At 42.8% G+C, this 20,663-nt stretch overlaps 1 protein-coding gene across 2 annotated transcripts in view; it reads left to right on the top strand.

Moving 5' to 3' along the window:
• Positions 1-20,663, top strand: part of adam9a (ADAM metallopeptidase domain 9a) — a 49,816-nt gene that overhangs the window by 25,559 nt on the left and 3,594 nt on the right. For both annotated transcript variants that reach the window (XM_080434332.1, XM_080434331.1), the window contains exons 7-21: positions 907-972; positions 1,067-1,138; positions 2,130-2,299; positions 4,074-4,155; positions 4,851-4,984; positions 5,818-5,989; positions 6,385-6,477; positions 7,604-7,711; positions 7,878-7,968; positions 10,172-10,277; positions 10,503-10,689; positions 16,896-16,979; positions 17,207-17,312; positions 17,655-17,802; positions 19,476-19,566. In XM_080434332.1, the coding sequence (XP_080290458.1) occupies positions 907-972; positions 1,067-1,138; positions 2,130-2,299; positions 4,074-4,155; positions 4,851-4,984; positions 5,818-5,989; positions 6,385-6,477; positions 7,604-7,711; positions 7,878-7,968; positions 10,172-10,277; positions 10,503-10,689; positions 16,896-16,979; positions 17,207-17,312; positions 17,655-17,802; positions 19,476-19,566 (1,710 nt within the window). The remainder of the gene's footprint in view (positions 1-906; positions 973-1,066; positions 1,139-2,129; positions 2,300-4,073; positions 4,156-4,850; positions 4,985-5,817; positions 5,990-6,384; positions 6,478-7,603; positions 7,712-7,877; positions 7,969-10,171; positions 10,278-10,502; positions 10,690-16,895; positions 16,980-17,206; positions 17,313-17,654; positions 17,803-19,475; positions 19,567-20,663) is intronic.

Genomic DNA, 20,663 nt, shown 5'->3' with positions numbered 1-20,663 from the left:
CTAGGGCAAACGCTTTGCAAATATGGCAGATGTACAAACTCAGAACTCCAGCAGACTTAGCAGCTTTGTGGTTAGAGTGTCTAGGTCGGGGTTCAATCCCTTGGCTGGATCATAGCAAAGTCTATAAAAATGGGACCCAATGCCTCCCTGCTTAGCACTCAGCATCAAGGGTTGGAATGGGGGTAACATAAGTACCTGCGACATACTAGCGTCATTTCCAGGGGATGTACTTCTGTGTTTTCTGTATATCATGGCTGGGGAATGTACTTGTACATCAAGCCGCTTCACACTACAGAAACAGGAGATGGGCTCCTGCCCTATGGGCCACATGGCTCGGGATTAGTTTAAAACAGTGGGTTGCGCACATCCAGTTCGTTGATCCAGTACACAGACAAAATGACATGGTACGACGTTTCGACCACAGTTGGCCTTCATCAGGTGGCTCGGGAACCATTGGTTCCCATAAGGCTAGTTAGTTACTTAAATGGTAAAATGGTAAATGGTGCGTTTTTATATAGCGCTTTTATCCAAAGCGCTTTACATTGATTGTGCCATTAACCCATTCACACACACACATTCATACACCGATGGCGGAGGAAACCATGCAAGGCACCAACCTGCTCATCGGGAGCAATTAGGGGTTCAGCGTCTTGCTCAAGGACACTTCGACACTAACTCTAGGGGAGCGCCCCAGCCCGGGATCGAACTGGGAACCTTGCGGTTTTCCAGTTCACACTACCCGGCCACTCTACCCCTGAGCCACTGCCGCCCCACTTACTTATAGACTCCTGGGAGTCAATGAAGTAAATAGGGTTTAAGTGGTTAAGACCAAACCGCCTATGAGGGGACAGCCCTTTAATTATGCATATCATATAACTGTGTGTGTGTGTGTGTGTGTCTCAACAGTCAAAGCGTGGAATTCTACCTCAAACTCACTATGTGGAACTGCTGCTTGTCGTTGACAACGAGAGGGTGAGTACAACACACACCTCCCAGTACAACACAACACACATCTCAACCAGTCTTCCAGTACAACTATTATAACTACCTCTCTCTGTCTCTCTAGTTTACCTATATGAATAGGAATGAGACCGCTATTAGAGAGGAGATGGTTCACCTCGCCAACTATATCGACAGTGTGAGTATGGATGAATGATGAAGCATGCATGGAGAAATGTCCTTTCTGATGATTATAACTGACATTATGGCATATTCACTAGACTAGTTAATATCTACAAGACTAGTTCTAATGTACTACTAGACTATTTGCTAAGTCTTTTATGTGAATAACACATTTATTACTTTAAGTATAACATGCCAAAGCGTTTGATATTCGATTGAGGTGAAAATGTTTTCATAAATCAAATGACTGTGATAAACTTTCCATCTAATAGAATTGACACAATGACCGACAGGAATGATGTTCATATGTAACTACTATAACTCCAAAGAACAGTGTAAACTGTTGTGCCCTTCTTTACCCTTGCAGGGTTGACTGCCGGTGCGGTGGTCTGAAAAACATAAAGGAGAACTGGCAGAAAAAGACTCGCTCGCTGCATAAAATAAATAACATTTATAAAATAAAGGTCCCAGGACAGAAACGTTTGCTAATTTTATTCACCCCTCACTATGAGCACAGAGCACTTTATGAGCATATTAAAATAAAATAAATAATATTTTCTTAACTCTTTGACTGCCAGAGTATTTTCATAAAGTACTCCCCAGTGCCAGCGATTTTCGTGGCTGTGACGTTGTCTCAGATCGGCGATCGGCCTGCAGTACGATGTGATACACGACGCAGATGACTGTTCGTCATCCAGACCAAAGAAAATAGAACTAGAGCTCTCCGTGCGTTTTTTATACCGTGTGAAAAACCGTGTGTTTCCCTATTCTCGCCTAAAATGCCTAAAAAAGAAAACCGGAAACCGGAAACCGGAAACGGAATCTGCGTCATGTAAGTATTTTTGTAACATAAATCACATTCAGTTCAGTTCTTAATTTATGTCTCATTCTGTCTCTGTCTCTGTCTCTCTCTCTCTCTCTCTCTCTCTCTCTCTCTCTCTCTCTCTCTCTCTCTCTCTCTCTCTCTCTCTCTCTGTCTTCCAAATCTCTGTCTGTCTGTCCATCAGATATACATCCAGTTGAATGTGCGCGTGGTCCTGGTGGGCTTGGAGATCTGGTCTCAGCAGAACCACATCAGCACTGAAGGCTCAGCAGGAGAAGTTCTGAGTCGCTTCACCCAGTGGAGAGAGAAAGACCTGGTCCCCAGACGCAGACATGACTCAGCACAGCTCATCCTGTAGGCACACACACGCACACACACACACACACACACACACACACACACACACACACACACACACACACACACACACACACACACACACACACACACACACACACACACACACACACACACACACACACACATACACACACATTTGTATTACTATAGTTATGAGGACAGCATTGAAAATAGCAGAAATAGCCGACCTACAAACTCAAAACGCGTCACATCGTGACACGTTTTGAGCTTGTAGATCTGCTATTTCCACTATTTTTAAAAAATGTCAAAATGTATGAAGATATTTCAACGTGGCAATGATTATGACCATTATACAAAAAAGAATGGGATTATCTCAAATAATTGCGATTAGGCGATTATGTCATAATTGTGACAGGCCTAATCTAAAAGCTCACAACATGACGCAGCTTTTACATCGGCTATTTTCCGGTTGCGCGACACCGGCGTGATAGGAATGAGTTAATGGGGAAAGTTCAGGTCGGGAGACAGAAACAGACAAAGAAAAATAAACACATTAAACTGTAATCTGAGTTCCCAGAAGCTTCTCGCTTCTGCAAAAAACGGGAAGAGCATTAATTAAACTGTAGCTGCTGGCAGTGGCTGCTGTATTTTCTGTGTAATTTACAGAGCACAGCGTTTAGAGTACATTCGTCTTACGTGTTGCACAAATGGCATCATTAACCCTTTGAGACCGGGAACGCATCTGTGTCATTTTAGATTTCTTTGGCTATAAAAAAAATAGCATACAAGCTCATTGCCGCGCTATTAGCTTGTAGATCTTTTTGAAAAGTTGTGAAAATTTGTGCAAATCTTTGAATATTTATATTTTTAAAGTGAACATTTGTAACTCAAATCTTTGCTTCTGGGGATTCTACAAATGTCTTCTAAATCCGTTGCTATAATATCAGTGGTTCTCAAACTTTTTCATGTCAAGGATCACCCAAAATGATATGTATTTGGCCACGGACCCCTATCTCAAAATATTTGGGTCCAGGGACCCCCCCAGCAAAGATTTGAGTTACAAATGTTCGCTTAAATTTTCACGATTTTTCGAAAATAGCAGATCTACAAGCTCATACCTATGCTATGCTATTTTTTGAATAGCCAAATAAATCTAAAAATGACACACAGATGCGTTCCCGGTCTTAATGGGTTAAATCAGAGGCAGAGTTGGAATAGAAATATCACTCAGTACTTGATAGCATAATAGGTCTGCACAGTGCTGCTGGTGGTACTTGTATCTTTAAACCACAAGGCCACACATATATTATCATGTTTTATCACAGTGAGGCACGCATCCCTGTGCAACTTAATAGCTTGTGAACAAGTAGCCAACATATCTTTGCTGTCGGGTGGAAACCCGACAGCAAAACTTTTTTATTATTGTTTTAAAAACATTTCAAAGTAGTGAAAATAGTGCAATCTACAAGCTCACAAGGCATCATGCCTTGTGAGCTTTTTTCACTACTTTTGTGCGTATAATGAAGTATTAATTTTAAACATTTAAAACATAAAAAAGTTGAAATATGGAGATACAAGGTTTCTACCCAACAGCAACGATATACTGTATCTGCATTGTATAACTAGTATCTATCAAAAGCACACACACACACACACACACACACACACACACACACACACACACACACACACACACACACACACACACACACACACACACACACACACACACACACACACACACACACATATAGATGGTAGATGTGTGGAGATGAAAATGATGATGATGATGATGTTGTTGTTGCAGGAGGAAGGCCTTCGGAGGAACAGCTGGCATGGCCTTCGTCTCCACCGTGTGTTCCAGGAGCCATGGGGGCGGGATCAATGCCGTATGTCACTTCCTGTTCTGTTCCTAAGATCACTTTAATGTGAAAATAAACTCTCCTCTCTCTCTCTCTCTCTCTCTCTCTCTCTCTCTCTCTCTCTCTCTCTCTCTCTCTCTCTCTCTCTCTCTCTATGTTTCTGTCTGCATCTGTCTGTCTGTATGTACATTTTTTTCTGCCCTGCCAAAGAAAACAACTGACAGATCACAACTTGTTCAAAACACATCAGCCAGAGTTTTAACTAAAACTACTAAGATGATAGAACATATTACTCCAGTTCTAGCTTCATTACTTTGGCTCCCGGTTGTTTTTAGGATTGATTTTGAAATTATTTTACTTATTTATTTATTTATAAAGCTCTAAATGGTCTGTCACCTTCCTACATCTATGACTGCCTGCCTAGATATGTTCCAAACCACCCCTACCTATTTCTTCACTCTTGCTTTTAGTTGATTTTTAAATCAGTTTTTATTCATGTCCTCACTGTTTTGTGTGATTCACTGCCCTTTTTGCATTTGTTTTAATGTTTTATGCTTTTGCTTTTCTTTTTGTTTTATTGTTAAATTAGTTGTACTTTTTCTGTAAATGTATTCTTGCTCTGTAAAGCACTTTGAGCTGCATCTCATGTCATGAAAGGTGCTATACAAATAAAGTTTATTATTATTATGTATGTAACTCACTCTCTCTCTCTCCCCCTGTAGTTCACTAATAACAACGTGCCCTCCTTTGCATCCATCGTGTCTCATGAGTTGGGTCATAACCTTGGGATGAATCACGATGACGGCAGAGATTGCACCTGTGCTGTGGAGGCCTGTATCATGAACTCTGGAGCCACGTATGTACACTACACACACACACACACACACACACACACACACACACACACACACACACACACACACACACACACACACACACACACACACACACATTTAAAATATGTATTTATGTACAAGAAGTACAAGAATGCCTTGTACAAAGGACATAAACACTGCCAGTGCAGTCAGATAATGGGAAAACAGCCAGTTACAAAGTGCATATAAGGCAGAACATTGTTACATACAATAATGTTGGCAGACTTGTCAAACACAGCAGACAACAATCATGGGTAAAGGAAACAACGCCTCCTCCAAATTGAGCGGCTTCCTATAATAGCTGATATTGAGCAGTATAACTGTTGGCCCTCCTTTTGGAGAGGCCGGCCATTTGAAGGCCCCTCACAACCAGCAAAGATAAAAACCAAAATTTTACATCTGTAGCCTAGCTGTGAGATGGTCTGCTCTAGCACTTTGGTTAGGAAGGCTTCCTCTAAGCTGTAATCAAAAGTACAGCCGACCTCGAGAATGAACACCTCCCTATGGTTTTCATTAACAACAATGACATCAGGGGTGTTAGCTGAATTGTTAGAGAACACAGAATCATCATTACACAGGCAAAACATGCTCGGCTTCACAGTAGAATGCTTATACAGCATGACAATAGAAGAGATGTTTTTTGGTATCAAATCCACTATTCTGTCATGCCTATTATGTAGAGTCCCCTGTATACATGGCACCCATTTAAGATGTGGGACATGGTTTCTTCACCAATCCAACATTCCTGTACACTAAACCTCTCCTCTCCCTCTTTCTCCCTCCCTCTCTCTCCCTCTCCTCTCTCCCTCTCCAGTGGTTCTAGAAACTTCAGTAGTTGCAGTGCAGATGACTTTGAGAAGTTGACTCTGTCGGGAGCAGCTTCCTGTCTGCTCAACGCTCCGCAGCCTGACGAGGCCTACAGCGCCCCCTTCTGTGGAAACAGACTGGTGGACATGGGAGAGGAGTGTGACTGCGGCTCAGAGAAGGTAGGGATGGATGGATTATTAGAGCTTTTAGAAAAATATGTTTTTCACACTTTTAGAGCATATGTGGTCACAATATGGCCATAACTAACAATAGATGCCAAAGAAATTGAAAGCAAGAAATACAAAACAAAACAAATGTACAGAAAATACAGAATAATCACATACTGGAACTATGGACAACTGACTGTGCAGTGTGTGTGCGTGCTTGCGTGCGTGTGCGTGTGTGTGTGCGTGTGTGTGCGTGTGCGTGTGTGTGCGTGTGTGTGTGTGTGTGTGTGTGTGTGTGTGTGTGTGTGTGTGTGTGTGTGTGTGTGTGTGTGTGTGTGTGTGTGTGTGTGTGTGTGTGTGTGTGTGTGTGTGTGTGTGTGTGTGTGCGTGCGTGCGTGCGTGTGTAGGAGTGTGAGAAGGACCCCTGCTGTGAATATAAGACTTGTAAGCTGAAGAAAGGAGCTCAGTGTGCGTACGGAGTCTGCTGTCACAAGTGTCAGGTAGACAACTATTATTAATATTATATATACTGTATATACAGTGGTGGGAAAAGTACTCACATTTTCTACTTAAGTAAAAGTATCAATACTGCAATGTAGAAATACTCTGTGTCCAGAATTCAACATTTACTTGAGTAAAAGTTCAAAAGTATTGGTATTAAAATGTACTTAAAGTACCAAAAGTAGAAAGCACTCATTATGTTTAGTGTAAGTTTTCAAATGTATAAAAATCTTTAGAAAATAGCAGATATACAAGCTCACAATGCGTCGCATCACGACGCATTGTGAGCTTGTTGATCGGCTATTTTCAAATGGCCAAAATATATATAGGGCTGAAGTGGTTAATTATTGTAATAATAATCATAATCTAAAAAGTAACTAGTAACTAAAGTACAATATTTGCCTCTGAGATGTAGTGGAGTAGAAGTAAACGTATTGAAAATTGGAAATACTCCAGTAAAGTAAAAGTACCTCAACATTGTACTTAAACAGTACTTGAGTAAATGTACTTAGTTACATTACACCACTGTGTATATATATATATACATATTCATATTGATGTATACAGATTATCATCCCGGCCTTTTGTCATCGCCTGAGATGATCCAGCTGAGGGTCGGCGTATCATCGCTGGCCGTAGGCATGCAGCCGTGCATGGCTAATAATTTTGTCGCTGTCGGTCAGAAACCTCTTATATCCATATTCTAACTTTTTGTGTTTTTCCATTAATTAACACCCTACTTGATCATACTACAGCGTCACACAAAAGCATCAAAAGTAGCAGATCCACCTCGCACCGCGTTTTGAGCTTGTAGATCTGATACTTTTTCTATTTTTGAATTTGATTCCTGAAAAGTAACCAAACGTTTTGGACATATGAGGTTTCCACCCGACAGAGACAATATAGTGTATTTAACATTCAGATAAAACAATATGTTATCTGCTGCCTTCTTTGTCAGGTAGAGAAACTAATTGAAGGATATTGACGCTCTCTCTCTCTCTCTCTCTGTGTATCTCTCTCTCTCTGTATCTCTCTCTCTCTGTATCTCTCTCGCTCTCTCTCGCTCTCTCTCTCTCTCTCTCTCTCTCTCTCTCTCTCTCTCTCTCTCTCTCTCTCTCTCTCTAGTTCATACCAGGAGGTACAGTTTGTAGGTCATCTACAGACAAAGAGTGTGATTTACCAGAGTATTGTAATGGTTCCTCAGCACTCTGTCAGTCAGACGTATTTGTGCAGGTAAACACACACATACACACTCTCAGAGAGAGACACACACACACACACACACACACACACACACACACACACACACACACACACACACACACACACACACACGTATACATGCATGTACACGCATGTTAAGTTGTGCGTTGACTTTGTGTTATGTTTTGTGGTGCAGAACGGTCATCCATGTCAGAACCAGCGGGCCGTCTGTTATAATGGAAGATGTCAGAACTACGAGCAGCAGTGCAAAGACATATTTGGACAAAGTAAATATCTGGTTTTCTTTTACTGTAATTTGACATTCAATTAATTTACATTACATTGCATAACATTACGGTCATTTAGCAGACGCTTTTATCCAAAGTGACTTAGGTAGGCAAGAAAACTACTAATCATTGGAAGTCTTAAAGGGACATTTCGCTGATTTTGCATAAAACCCCTATTTTTATCTAGGTCTAGGACCCATAAACATGATCCTGGTGTGTTTTTTGTGTTTTATCTGTATTTTTAGATTTGTATCCATATCCTCAGAGACTATGAGTCATTTGACTCATAGTCTCTTTATCTCACCTTATTTCCCGACTACAATGTAGACCACACCCCCACGCAGCCTCCCCTCCCACAAGGAAGGGCAGTGCCCCAATAGTTAGGGAATTTTAGCAAGATGTTTGGACCATCTGTGAAAAAACTTACTACCAATAGCTTTCTTCACCAATGTGTTCTTATAGGTGTCTAGAATCACCTCTCAATTAATGCAAACCCAAATCCTTGTGGAAAATCCTGGAGAGCCAATCAATGTTAAGGAGCCCAGAGGGCTTTGGTGAAAAATATGAAATAAAATAAAAAATTAACTTGTGAGGTGTCTAACTAGGGTTTTTCAGGGGTGCTGAATCCATTCCAACCATTATTTTTGAGTAAAAATCCCTCCCTGGCCATCTAATATTGGTATATTGGTTATTGTTATTGTTCCCGAAAAAAAAAATATGCTCAGTGGGATACACTGTCTGCATGTGGGGAAGGAGCGGGAGTGTTGCATCCTGGAAAATATGTCATCAAATCATGACACTTGTCTTTTAGTAGGCAACAACATGGAAGAGGATTCTGTAGCTTGTGGTCCTGAGACTGAGATTCAAAAGCTCTCAAAAGTCATCCAAAAAGGCTATGCACAGATTCTGTCTTATTCTGAGAGTGTGGATGATGCAGCATTAATCAGAAGACTTCATGAGGACTGGAAAAACGGAGATGACCCCAAATAAGATACCTCGGTTGTTGCCTAATGCCTACTAAAAGACAGGTGTCATGATTGTTTAACTAATGGTTGTTCAATGTAAGCAATAGGCTAGAGAAAATTGATATTCTAATTTCACAGTAAACAAAGTTTTGCCAGCAGAGGAAAAGAAATGCCAAAAAGTAGATACACTACCATACCTTAAAATCGTCCAGAAATATTTTCCAGGATGCAACACTCCTGCTCCTTCCCCACATGCAGACAGTGTATCCCACTGATCATGTGCACAGTAGGTGTACACTCTTATCAAGCGTTTAGCAATATATATATGTATATTTTTCAGAATAGAATCAATTTCAGAAAACACCCCAATCCCCTACCGTTGATTATACAGTACACTGTGCTTTATATTACAGCTTAACAATAACCAATATACCAATATTAGATGGCCAGGGAGACATTTTTACTCAAAAATTCAGCACCCCTGAAAACCCCTAGTTAGACACCTCACAAGTTAATTTTAGACTTACATTTGTTTTCATATTTTTCACCCAAGCCCTCTGGGCTCCTTAACTTTGATTGGCTCTCCAGGATTTGGGTTTGCATTAATTGAGAGGTGATTCTAGACACCTATAAGAACACATTGGTGAAGAAAGCTATTGGTAGTAATTTTTTTCACAGATGGTCCAAACATCTTGCTAAAATTCCCTAACTACAAAGCATTATGGTCATTGTAGTAATGCAGCAGTCCAGTCAAACCCCAGTCAAACACACAGACTTCTATATTTTTCTGGCCATAGGGTGCAAATTTCAAATGTTGCTACTGTTATCGACTACAAATATTATTAACATTGAGTTACTGTAAGTTCTTCCAGGGGGGAAATGCTCCTTTAAGTGCATTCTCTTCTAAAACAAGCAACTAAGAGTATACCTAGCTCTAAGGTAAAAGGGCAATATATCAGCTACCTACTTTCTTAAACAGATGAGACAAATCAAATAAACAAGATCCAATAAAACAAGAGCTTGTACAAGTAATTGTACGAGCTTTCAGCCCCCTCTGGTGGTTAGATTTGTTAACAACATGTCTTCTCTCTTCTCTTCTCTTCTCTTCTCTTCTCTTCTCTTCTCTTCTCTTCTCTTCTCTTCTCTTCTCTTCTCTTCTCTTCTCTTCTCTTCTCTTCTCTTCTCTTCTCTTCTCTTCTCTTCTCTTCTCTTCTCCTCCCCTCCCCTCCCCCAATCAGAGGCCAGAACAGCTCCAGATGTTTGTTTTAAAGATGTAAACAGTAAAGGAGATCGTTTTGGAAACTGCGGTTATCAGAACTATGGTTACAAGAAGTGCGAGAGCAAGTAGGTACAACACACACCAACAAACACACACACACACACACACACACACACACACACACACACACACACACACACACACACACACACACACACACACACACACACACAAAATCACATATAAACACACTCTGTGATGAGTACCTTTGACTGAGCATGAAGTAAAAAGTGTGTGTGCGTACGTGCGTGTGTTTGTCTTACTTTGTGTGTGTGTTTGTGTCTCCATAGAAACGCTCTGTGTGGCAAGCTGCAGTGTTCTAACGTAGACAGTGGTCCCAACGTGTTTGGAATCGAACCGTCGATCATAACGACACCGATCTCAGGGACCAAGTGTTACGGAGTGGACTTCAAACTTGGCACAGACGTCCCAGACCCCGGGATGGTTGCCGACGGCACCAGGTGTGGAGAGGGAAAGGTACGCAGTTTGTGTGTGTGTGTGTGTGTGTGTGTGGCCAAATGTCCCCACAATAGTAGAATTTGACGAATAGACATTGTGAGGACCATTTTCCTGGTCCTCATAACAGAAACGGCTGATTTATGGTTAAAAAAAAGTTCTACTTCATTCCTACTGACCGCCAGAGGCAGTGTTTTCAACACCTGGATATCCATCACGCGCTCGCGTATGGGTCGAATATTAATACCAACAAAGTCACTCGTGACCTGTGTGCACGCACGCCACCTATATAGGGGCGGGGCACACAGCGTTCATCCTCTTTCATCTTTTCGCCTCCAAGAGCGTAGGTCGATACTTGCAGCTGCGCGTGAAGTTTCGTAACCAACACGGTTGGGGCTACGGACTACGGTCCGTCCTCCAGAGACTGCGTAGCCTGCTACCATGGAATTACGTTACCCCGTTTATAGGGGCTGTCGGAAAGGAACAAGGAAAAAAAGCAAAAAAAAAAAAAGTGCGACGGTGAATGGAGTTAGCGGTTGCTTGCTAGCATTGGAGCTAACGACAATAACACCGTTGACTTTCCCCACTCCACCGTTGTTGTTGAACCTGGCACGGATAAAAAGAAGGGAGCCATAGCTGTGCATTGGCGACGGTGAGTGCATGTATTGTGCTGTTTACAGACAAATAAAGTAAAAGAGGGGAAAGTATTCAGCGTTGAGGATGTATCCCATTCTGCCGCTTTGAGAAGACCGTCTCTCGCCTCGATGACACGACGGCGGTGGAGCCAGATTGACTGGTTAATGTGTCTCATAGAAGGTGTTCTTTCGCCTCGAGGAGACGACCAAGGCGTTAATGCGCGCAGTGGCAGATAACTGGGCTCCATTAAAGTACAAATACCTAAGCGAAATTGTACTTAAGTACAGTACTGAGTACATGTACTTAGTTACTTTACACCACTGTATGAGCGCTCTTCTGTGAATGTTTTTGCTGAAAGTGGTTCTCACTTTGACGCAGACATTCTATCTACCAGACATATGGCGCGTGTTAGCTTGATTGCTATCCGGCTCAGTCAGTACACTGTCTACCTGCAAGTCTGTAGGTCCCTGGTTCAAACCCCAATTTAACCAGTCCAAATATAATTTAGCTGCAGCTAATAAAGGACATCCATAGTGTGCTTCACTCTGTCGTTATTGGACGATATACTGTGTACCTATTACTACATGTACTTGGGCCGCGCTATGAGCTTGTAGATCTGCTATTTTTGAATAGCCCAAAGTGTAAATAATGCTTTTTAGCTCAAATCTAAAAATGACACAGTTCCAGGTCTTAATGGGATAAAAGAGGTCTCGCTGATCAATGACAGCTGACTTAAGCAGCATATATGCCAATACTGCCACTGTGTGTGCTTAACCTCACAGTTTGAGTGTGTATCATAGCTTGAGTGTGACTCGCTGCTGCTATTCAGGTTATACTGCTTTGTGCTTGGTAGTAAAATGGAATTATAATACTGGTATGGTTCAAGTGTGTCTTGCCTGGCCATCACTTGGTTTTCATACTGTGGGTACTTGACACATGACTTGACACTGTGGCTTGAGTGGTTGTCGCTCCTTGCTACGACAAAGTTACATATTAGTAACATTGTACTCTGGGTACTGATAATCAATAAGCTTTGTTTATTGGCAATGGATCCCCATTAGCTGCGGCAAAAAGGGAAACCAGCAGCTATTCTTCCTGGGGTCCAAGACAACATTAATTAACATTAATGTTAATTGTGTTAATTGTGTCCAAGACACAATACATTAACAAGTACATAGGTACTTGACGCTGTAGCTTGAACGATTCTCGCTCTGTTGCTATGGCTACGTTACCAATAGCACAAGTGTATCTCACTCTGCTGCTGTTACCCACTAATACTGTGTGTACCTGGTACTCACTACTGCTATTCAACATATGCAGTATACTGTGAATACTGATATCGTAGCTTGAGTGTATGTCACTCTGCTGCTATCCAGATAATACTATGTGCTTGGTAGTGAAATTTTCTTAAAGAATTCTATATGACGATTGAAGTGTGTTTTGCTTTGCCACTTCTTGACTATCATACTGTGTCCTTGACACTGTAGCCTGAATGATTCTCGCTTTTGCTACGGCTACGTCATCAGTAGTATTGAGTGTCTCACTCTGTTGCTGTTGCCCATGGATTATTGCAACAATTGCTGGTCCCAGAAGGGAAGGTCCATTACTTGTGCCGGTCATGTCCTGACTATGGTGCCTGACACAGGCTATGGCTGTGAATATTTGGCTAATTGCAGCGGCATACTGCTGGCAGAAAGGTCGACTGGGTTGGCCTGGTTGGGGCGGATTTGCCTCCCACAGGGATGCTAGCATTGAGCCCTCTGGATGCTTTCTCAGCTAGAGGAATTGTCAGGATGACGAACTCTTGGCCACTGTATTGAAAGCAGTACATGGAAGTACAAATTCACAGTACAAGGTCTACTAAATTGGAAAACTCATTAAGCATTGAGCTTGTTTAAGATGAGATCCCCATGCACACAAATCATGATGAGGACAGGAAAAAAGGAAACAAGAAATAATGACTGACAGTCATGTTATACCAGCTGCATGCTGTATTTTGCATTTGTAAGCGCCACTGCGGTGTGCCCCCCAATGGAATATACCCCTAGCATTGGGAGTGTGTCTCGGGGACTGCTTGTCAATCGACGAAAGAAGGGAAAAGGATTAGCGTTGAGAGTGCATCTCGCTCTGCCGCTTTGAGAAACCATGACGGGCGGCCCACCGCCATATAGCGTAAGCATTAGGAGTGTGTCTCGCTCCGCTACTGCTTGTCGCTGGAAGAAAGGAGTGGAAAGTATTAGCGTTGAGAGTGTGTCTCGCTCTGCCGCTTTTGGAGGGACCACGCCACTGCGGCGTGCGCCCACTGGAATATACCGCTGGCATTGGGAGTGTGTAGCTCCGCTACTGCTTGTCGCTGGACGAAAGCGTTGAGAGTACATAGCCCAGCTGGCCATATAACGGCTTGGCCTAAATGGATGCGTCCAACAACTATCGTCGTTGTACACCCTCGGTGCCGTACATCATGAGATTTGGCATGTGGGCCAGTTCCAGAACCTCTTACCAAGGACTGGTCAGCCATGGGGAGTACAGCCCAATATGGCCTAGACCTAAGGCTAGTGGTTGATGCCAACATTGCTTACTTTACTTGCATTACCTTACTGTAAGTCGATCCGGATTAAGAGCGCCTGCTAAACGCCTAAACTATGAACATTGCTTCTCTGGTGGTGTCACTAGATGAAGCTGTTGAGCTGGATGACCGTTGCTCATGGCCACAGTTTTAGCTGGTCTGCTAACTAGAGCCATGCCACAGCGGCTGGAATGTGACGTATTGGACATTCCCTTGACTACCTCGCCCTGGCCCTCCGGCATGCGAGTGTTGATGCGCAGACACAGCGCCTATCCAGCGCCTATCCAGCGCCTATCCAGCGCCTATCCAGCGCCTATCCAGCGCCTACCCAGCGCCTATACAGTGCCTATCACTCTAGGCGGTTGCTTGCATGATTAGAGAATTGGCACTGTCTACTTTGGTAATGAGCCAGAGCCTCTGGGTGTCCCGGGTTTGACGCCAGGCCAGAAGTGGGTCAATGTGTGTCCCTGTCTGAGCCCCTAATTGCCCCATGAGCGCCGGAGAATGGCTGCTCACTGCTCCTAGTAGTTCTAGGATGGGTAAATAAATACAGCGGACAAATTTCACGCTTGTACAAATGTGCATATATATTTTGTGGCTTGGGCTTCGAACCCCAAGACTGCAACAGAATGGTGAGGGTCTCCAGCCAGTGTCGCTAATGCACTGGACCTGCGTGCAGTGCACCTGGCCCTCAGGATGTTATGGCGTGTTCAATAACACAATATGTCAACAGTCTGCCTTCTGGGGCGCTTGACCCAGTCAGTCTCTGCAGGAGGCTTGGAAGCTCCTTTCGTGGACCTTGCCTCATCTTGCAAATTTCATAGCAATGAGCTTGTTGGGTGTACAGTCCAGGCTGCGGACATGTTTCCCACTGGTAGCCTCTTGGATCCGATAGCAGTTCGGATCACGGGCATAGGTATGGCAGAGCGGTAGTACCGTTAGCCTTGAGGGCATAACGCGTTGTTGACTGTAGGTCTCCCTTCCGGGGCAGACCAGTCCGTTAGGGCAAGATGCTCTGGCCTACTGCAGCTTCTCAATGAAGTGCCTTGGCCTCTCCACAGAGACAAGATCTCCTGTCACAGTTAGGGGGGGAGGTGCATGTGGCATCCTCACTCCTAACCTTCGGCTGCGTCATTGACCACTGAAATTCAAAACTATTGTCCAAAAATTACTGGATTTTTGTGCATCGTACACCAGGGCGTTGCACGCCAGCGAGTGTAGACTGTGCTCTAGTCGGGACAAGGGCCACTGCATAGGTTGGAGCGTTGCTCTGTGCTTATGCTGCCCTAGATATCTGCGGATGATGTTAGATAGAGGGTTCAGCCTCTCTACCATTGAGATGCTCTCCGCGTGTGGCCCCCACAGGTGGCATGGGTGCCTTCATGATGCTTGCCTGGGGTATTGGAAGCTTTGTCCCCAGCCGGTACATCGGGCTGCTCTCAGATGACTATCTGCTAGTACTCTTTGTCCTCACTGCTTCATCTGCAAAAGTGAGTAGATGGGCTTCATGCCCTGGCCATTGCCAGAGACTGTTAAAGTGGGATTCCGATGGGTCTGGGTTTACCATATGGCCGACCCCTCCTCACGTCCTCAGAGGCTTTCTGCATTTCACGTCAGCTAGCCTGTTGATTTGTTAGTTTGCTCCTCAACCAGAGAGGTGGAGCAACTGCATTCTAGTACCTGCCTATTGTGTCCCGTCCGGGCTCTGTGGCAGGACATAGCCGTGATGGCTGGAGTTTGGTTGTATTTGTCTGTGAGGAAGGGCACAGCTGTGCCTTGGCTTAATGGAGACTTTCATTGCTGCGTTCAGGCAAATGTACGTCTTCAGGGGGCCTCTAGGTTCCCCCAAGGCCTTTCTTGACTGTGGGTGTTGCCAGAGCCTCTCCCTCAGTGATACAGGCTTGGAGCAGGCCAGGAGATGCAGCCGATTGGGCTTCATCTTTCATGGGCTTTTGCCCGCTCCTATATATAGTCAACCTGGCCGTCTCGCATCCTGTGGCGACGGCTGTGGTGTTTATTCTATCTGCAAACCGACTTCGGTAAGCACAGATTCCTCGTGACTATGTTGGTATTAGTCATCCAGGTGTTGAAAACACTGCCTCTGGCGGTCAGTAGGAATGAAGTAGAACGAGAGTTATGCATATAACTAAGGTTCTACGAATTCCGGATGACCGCCAGAGTTGACTGTCACTCGGAATCTCATTCTCGACGAAAAGATTTCATGAGGATGAACGCTGTGTGCCCCGCCCCTATATAGGTGGCGTGCGTGCACACAGGTCACGAGTGACTTTGTTGGTATTAATATTCGACCCATACGCGAGCGCGTGATGGATATCCAGGTGTTGAAAACACTGCCTCTGGCGGTCATCCGGAATTCGTAGAACCTTAGTTATATGCATAACTCTCGATTTGTAGAGTTAAGACATACAATTAGGAAAAGATTCAGGCTGAGGTCTGGGTGAGGATTAGACTTACCTATAGGGCCCTATCTTCTAGAGTTCTCAAATTCTGCCCGAAGCCTCAGGTTCCATGAGTTTTTCGGGTTTTCGGGCCTAACATTATGGTAATTGTTCGGGCCGGGCCCAGTTAGGGCTGGGCCTTAATTTTCAGGCCCGTTGAGAACTCTACTATCTTGCCCCTTATGCCTAAACTTTTTTGCCATTTTTTACTATTTTGAAAAAAAATATTAAATAGTTCAAATAGCCCCGATCTACATCGACAGGTTGTGAGCTTGTAGATCGACTATTTGAACTATTTAAAAATGTTTTTCAAAATAGCAAAAAAACGTTTCGGCATATAATGGGTAAGGAGGCACGCAAGACAGGGCCCTTAACAGTAATGTTTTTAGGAGTTTAGCGTTAAGAGTTATACCTGATTTATATTTAGTTGCACCAGTGTTGTGCACCGAAAAATAGCCGCTCTACAAGCTCATAACACGTCGCAGAGAGAGATCTGCTATTTTTCGTCTATTTTTGGCAATTTTTATGTCCTCACAAACATAGTAATACCATTCTCTCTTCTTCAGGTGTGCATAAACTTTGAGTGTCGAAGTGAAGCAGAAGTCCTCAAGTACGACTGTGACCTGCAGAGCAAATGCACCGGACACGGGGTAACTCTGTCTGTCTGTCTGTCTGTCTGTCTGTCTGTCTGTCTGTCTGTCTGTCTGTCTGTCTGTCTGTCTGTCTGTCTGTCTGTCTGTCTGTCTGTCTGTCTTTCTGTCTTTCTCAACCTTTCCTTATGTAATTCTACTTTTCTGATCAAGAATTCTATGTATAGAAGTGCCATTATTATTATTATTGTTATTATTTGTTATTATATTTTTCCTGTGTCTTTCAGATATGTAACAACAATAAGAACTGTCACTGCGAGTACGGCTGGGCTCCGCCCCTTTGTGAAGTCACTGGCTATGGAGGCAGTGTGGACAGTGGACCCACGTGGAATGGTATGTACACACACACACACACACACACGCGCGCACACACGCACACACAAAACTAGGTGCGTGATCCTTCTTTCGTCTGACCAAGACACTGACACTCTCTCCTGATAAGCAGGTGTGTGTGTGTGTGTGTGTGTGTGTGTGTGTGTGTGTGTGTGTGTGTGTGTGTGTGTGTGTGTGTGTGTGTGTGTGTGTGTGTGTGTGTGTGTGTGTGTGTGTGTGTGTGTGTGTGTGTGTGCATGTGAAGCAAACAATGTACAGCCCTTTGAGTGGTCATAACACAAGTAAAGTAAAATGCAATGCCATCACCATGTCTTTCTCTGTCCTGTGTGTGTCTTTCTCTAGATAAGGACACATCTTTAAGAGACTTCCTGTTGGTCTTCTTCTTCCTCATCCTCCCTCTCCTGGCTTTGGGTGCGTTCGTTTTCCTGCGCAGGAACGAGCTGCTGAAGCGACTGGGGCTGAGCCGCAGGAAACGCTCGCAGGCATACGAGTGAGTCAGACATCACACACATACTCACTCTCTCTCTCTCTCTCTCTCTCACTCTCACTCTGACTCTCACTCTCACTCTCACACACTCACTCACACACTCTCACACACACACACACACACACACACACACACACTCTCTCACACACACACACACACACACACACACACACACACACACACACACACACACACACACACACACACACACACACACACACAGCAGTGGTGGAAAGTAACTAAGTACTGTACTTAAGTAAAATCTTGAGGTATTTGTACTTTACTGGAGTATTTCCAATTTCCAATACTGTTACTTCTACTCCACTACATCTCGGATCCAAATATTGTACTTTTATTCTACACTACAATTATTTGAAAACTTTATTACTAAACATACATTAACCACTTAAGCTCTATATATATTTTGGCTATTTGAAAATAGCCAATCTACAAGCTCACAACGCGTCGTGATGCGACGCATTGTGAGCTTGTAGATCTGCTATTTTCAAAAGATTTTTATATATTTAGAAAACTTGAAATGGGATATTCTGTATAATGAGTACTTCTACTTTCAGTACTTTAAGTATATTTTGATCCCAAATACTTTTGTACTTTTACTGAAGTAAATTTTGAATTCCTGACTTTTACTTGTAACAGAGTATTTCTACATTGCAGTATTGATACTTTTACTTAAGCACAAAATGTTAGTACTTTTCCACCATTGCAAAACAGTAAACAGCTGAGCACACGTCACCTATGCTCAACTGTCACCTGTCATCCTGAAATACAGTACAGCAGGAAGTGACCATAAAGACACCTTTATATAATACTCACTGTTCACTCCCATGCAGTGATGGAAGTACTAACATTTTGTAGTTAAGTGAAATTATCAATACTGCTATGTAGATATACTCTGTTGCAAGTAGAAGTCCTGTATTCAAAATGTACTTATAGTACCAAAAGTAAAAGTACTCCTTACGCAGAATTTCCCATTTCAGAAGTTTTCAAAACGTTTTCAAAATCTTTTGAAAATAGCAGATCTACAAGCTCACAACGTGTCGCGTGAGCTTGTAGATTGGCTATTTTCAATTAGCCAAAGAATATATAGGGCTGAAGTGGTTAATGTATGTTTTCTAATAATAATCAAAACCTACAAAGTAAATAGTAACTAAAGCTTTCAAATAATTGTAGTACAATATTTGCCTCTGAGATGTAGTGGTAATTATACTTAAGTACAGTACTTGAGTAAATGTACTTTCTAGTTACTATCCACAATATATACGGTAAGTGTGCCCTAAAATGTGTTGAAAGACTTGTTCTGCCTGTCACGATGTAAGACTGACTATTTGATGAGAAGCGCCTATTAAATGGTGGTTTGATTGATCCAGATGTATCTCACTCATTTTCCGAATGCCTTTAAGCAACTCTGAATATTCCCTTCACATAACCACAGGTCCTATTCAGATAGGGTTAGATAGATACATCATAAACATTATTTAACATATAGGAATTTTTGAATTTTGGGGGGTAAAATAATTGTGATGCCTATAGATAGGGCCTGCCCTGCTCTGTGATAAAACATACATTTTAAATCAGTCAATCTCTCAATTAAAACAGTTCTCTCCCTTGTTTTATCTTCAATTCCTCTCCAATTTTTTTTTACTTCCTGTTTTCAGAGCTGAGAGCAGCGCTCCAGCCAATACCAGCAGAGTGCCGCCGCCCAGAGCCCAGCCCCCCTCTGTTGCCCGGGGCAACGCCAGCAACATGGTGAGTGAGCCTTGAACGAACGCCAACATACACCACACTGAGATTATGATGAAGATGTAGCAACAGCCACTCACTGACTGCCGTTTGATGGTTGCTTAAAACAAGGTGACCTTCTTCTAGGGCTGGCCAATGCATCAATATTATGATGATATTGTTATATTATATGAGACTAGATATCATCTGGGATTTTGGATAGCATATCGTAGTGATGTGGCAAAATTGTTGTCTTTTCCTGGTTTTAATCACCTTATACTATATTTTTTTTAAATAACAAAATCTCATGTTTGATCGTGTCCGTATCACACAGCCCTACCTTGTTACCATTGTGATGTGATGTTCTGAGATGTTGTAGTTCCCATCAATAGTTCTCTAAAACCCGCTGAAATGGGTTGATCATTCATTTTAAAGCTACAATCCAGGACTTATTTGAATGAATACATTTATATTTTAACCAATCTGTATTGGTAGAATATACTATTAATACACTATAACTACCAGCACATCTGCAGTGGCTGGAGGTGATCTCCCTACTCTTCCTTTAGTAGGACAGTGGTTCTCAACCTGTGGGTCAGGATCCCCAGGGGGGGTCCCCGCATGATTTTTGAGGGAATTATGGACTTTTAAGACCTTTTTAATAGCTAAAAAGAAATGTAATCAACAAACTATACTATGAAAACTGGTCGAACATTGGCCAAATTGTCAAATAATATAAGAAAGAGTGAAAGTGAAAATAGCCGATCTACAAGCTCACAACACCTTGCGTTACGAGGCGTTGTGAGCTTGTAGTTCGGCTATTTTCACAATACGTATTTCAGTCAGGCAACTCTTAGATGATTTTAGACTATATTTTTATTGAGCATAATTGAGCATAGATATATGAAGCATAGTTTGGTGTCAGGGCTCTGTATCTATGCATTCCCTGTAAGCATTAACATTTTAATTAATGTTACATGCCAAATAGAATTACAGGGAATGAATTAACCCATTAAGACCTGGAACGCATCTGTGTCACTTTAGATATCTTTGGCTATTCAAAAATAGCAGATATACAAGCTACGAGCTTGTAGATCTGCTATTTTTGAAAATTCTTCAAAAAA

The sequence above is a fragment of the Gymnoscopelus braueri genome (assembly GCF_963280865.1).
Source record: "Gymnoscopelus braueri genome assembly, chromosome: 7".
In the NCBI taxonomy this organism is placed as follows: domain Eukaryota; kingdom Metazoa; phylum Chordata; class Actinopteri; order Myctophiformes; family Myctophidae; genus Gymnoscopelus; species Gymnoscopelus braueri.
Note: the sequence above shows the minus strand (reverse complement) of the source record. Positions and strands in the feature narration are given on the sequence as shown.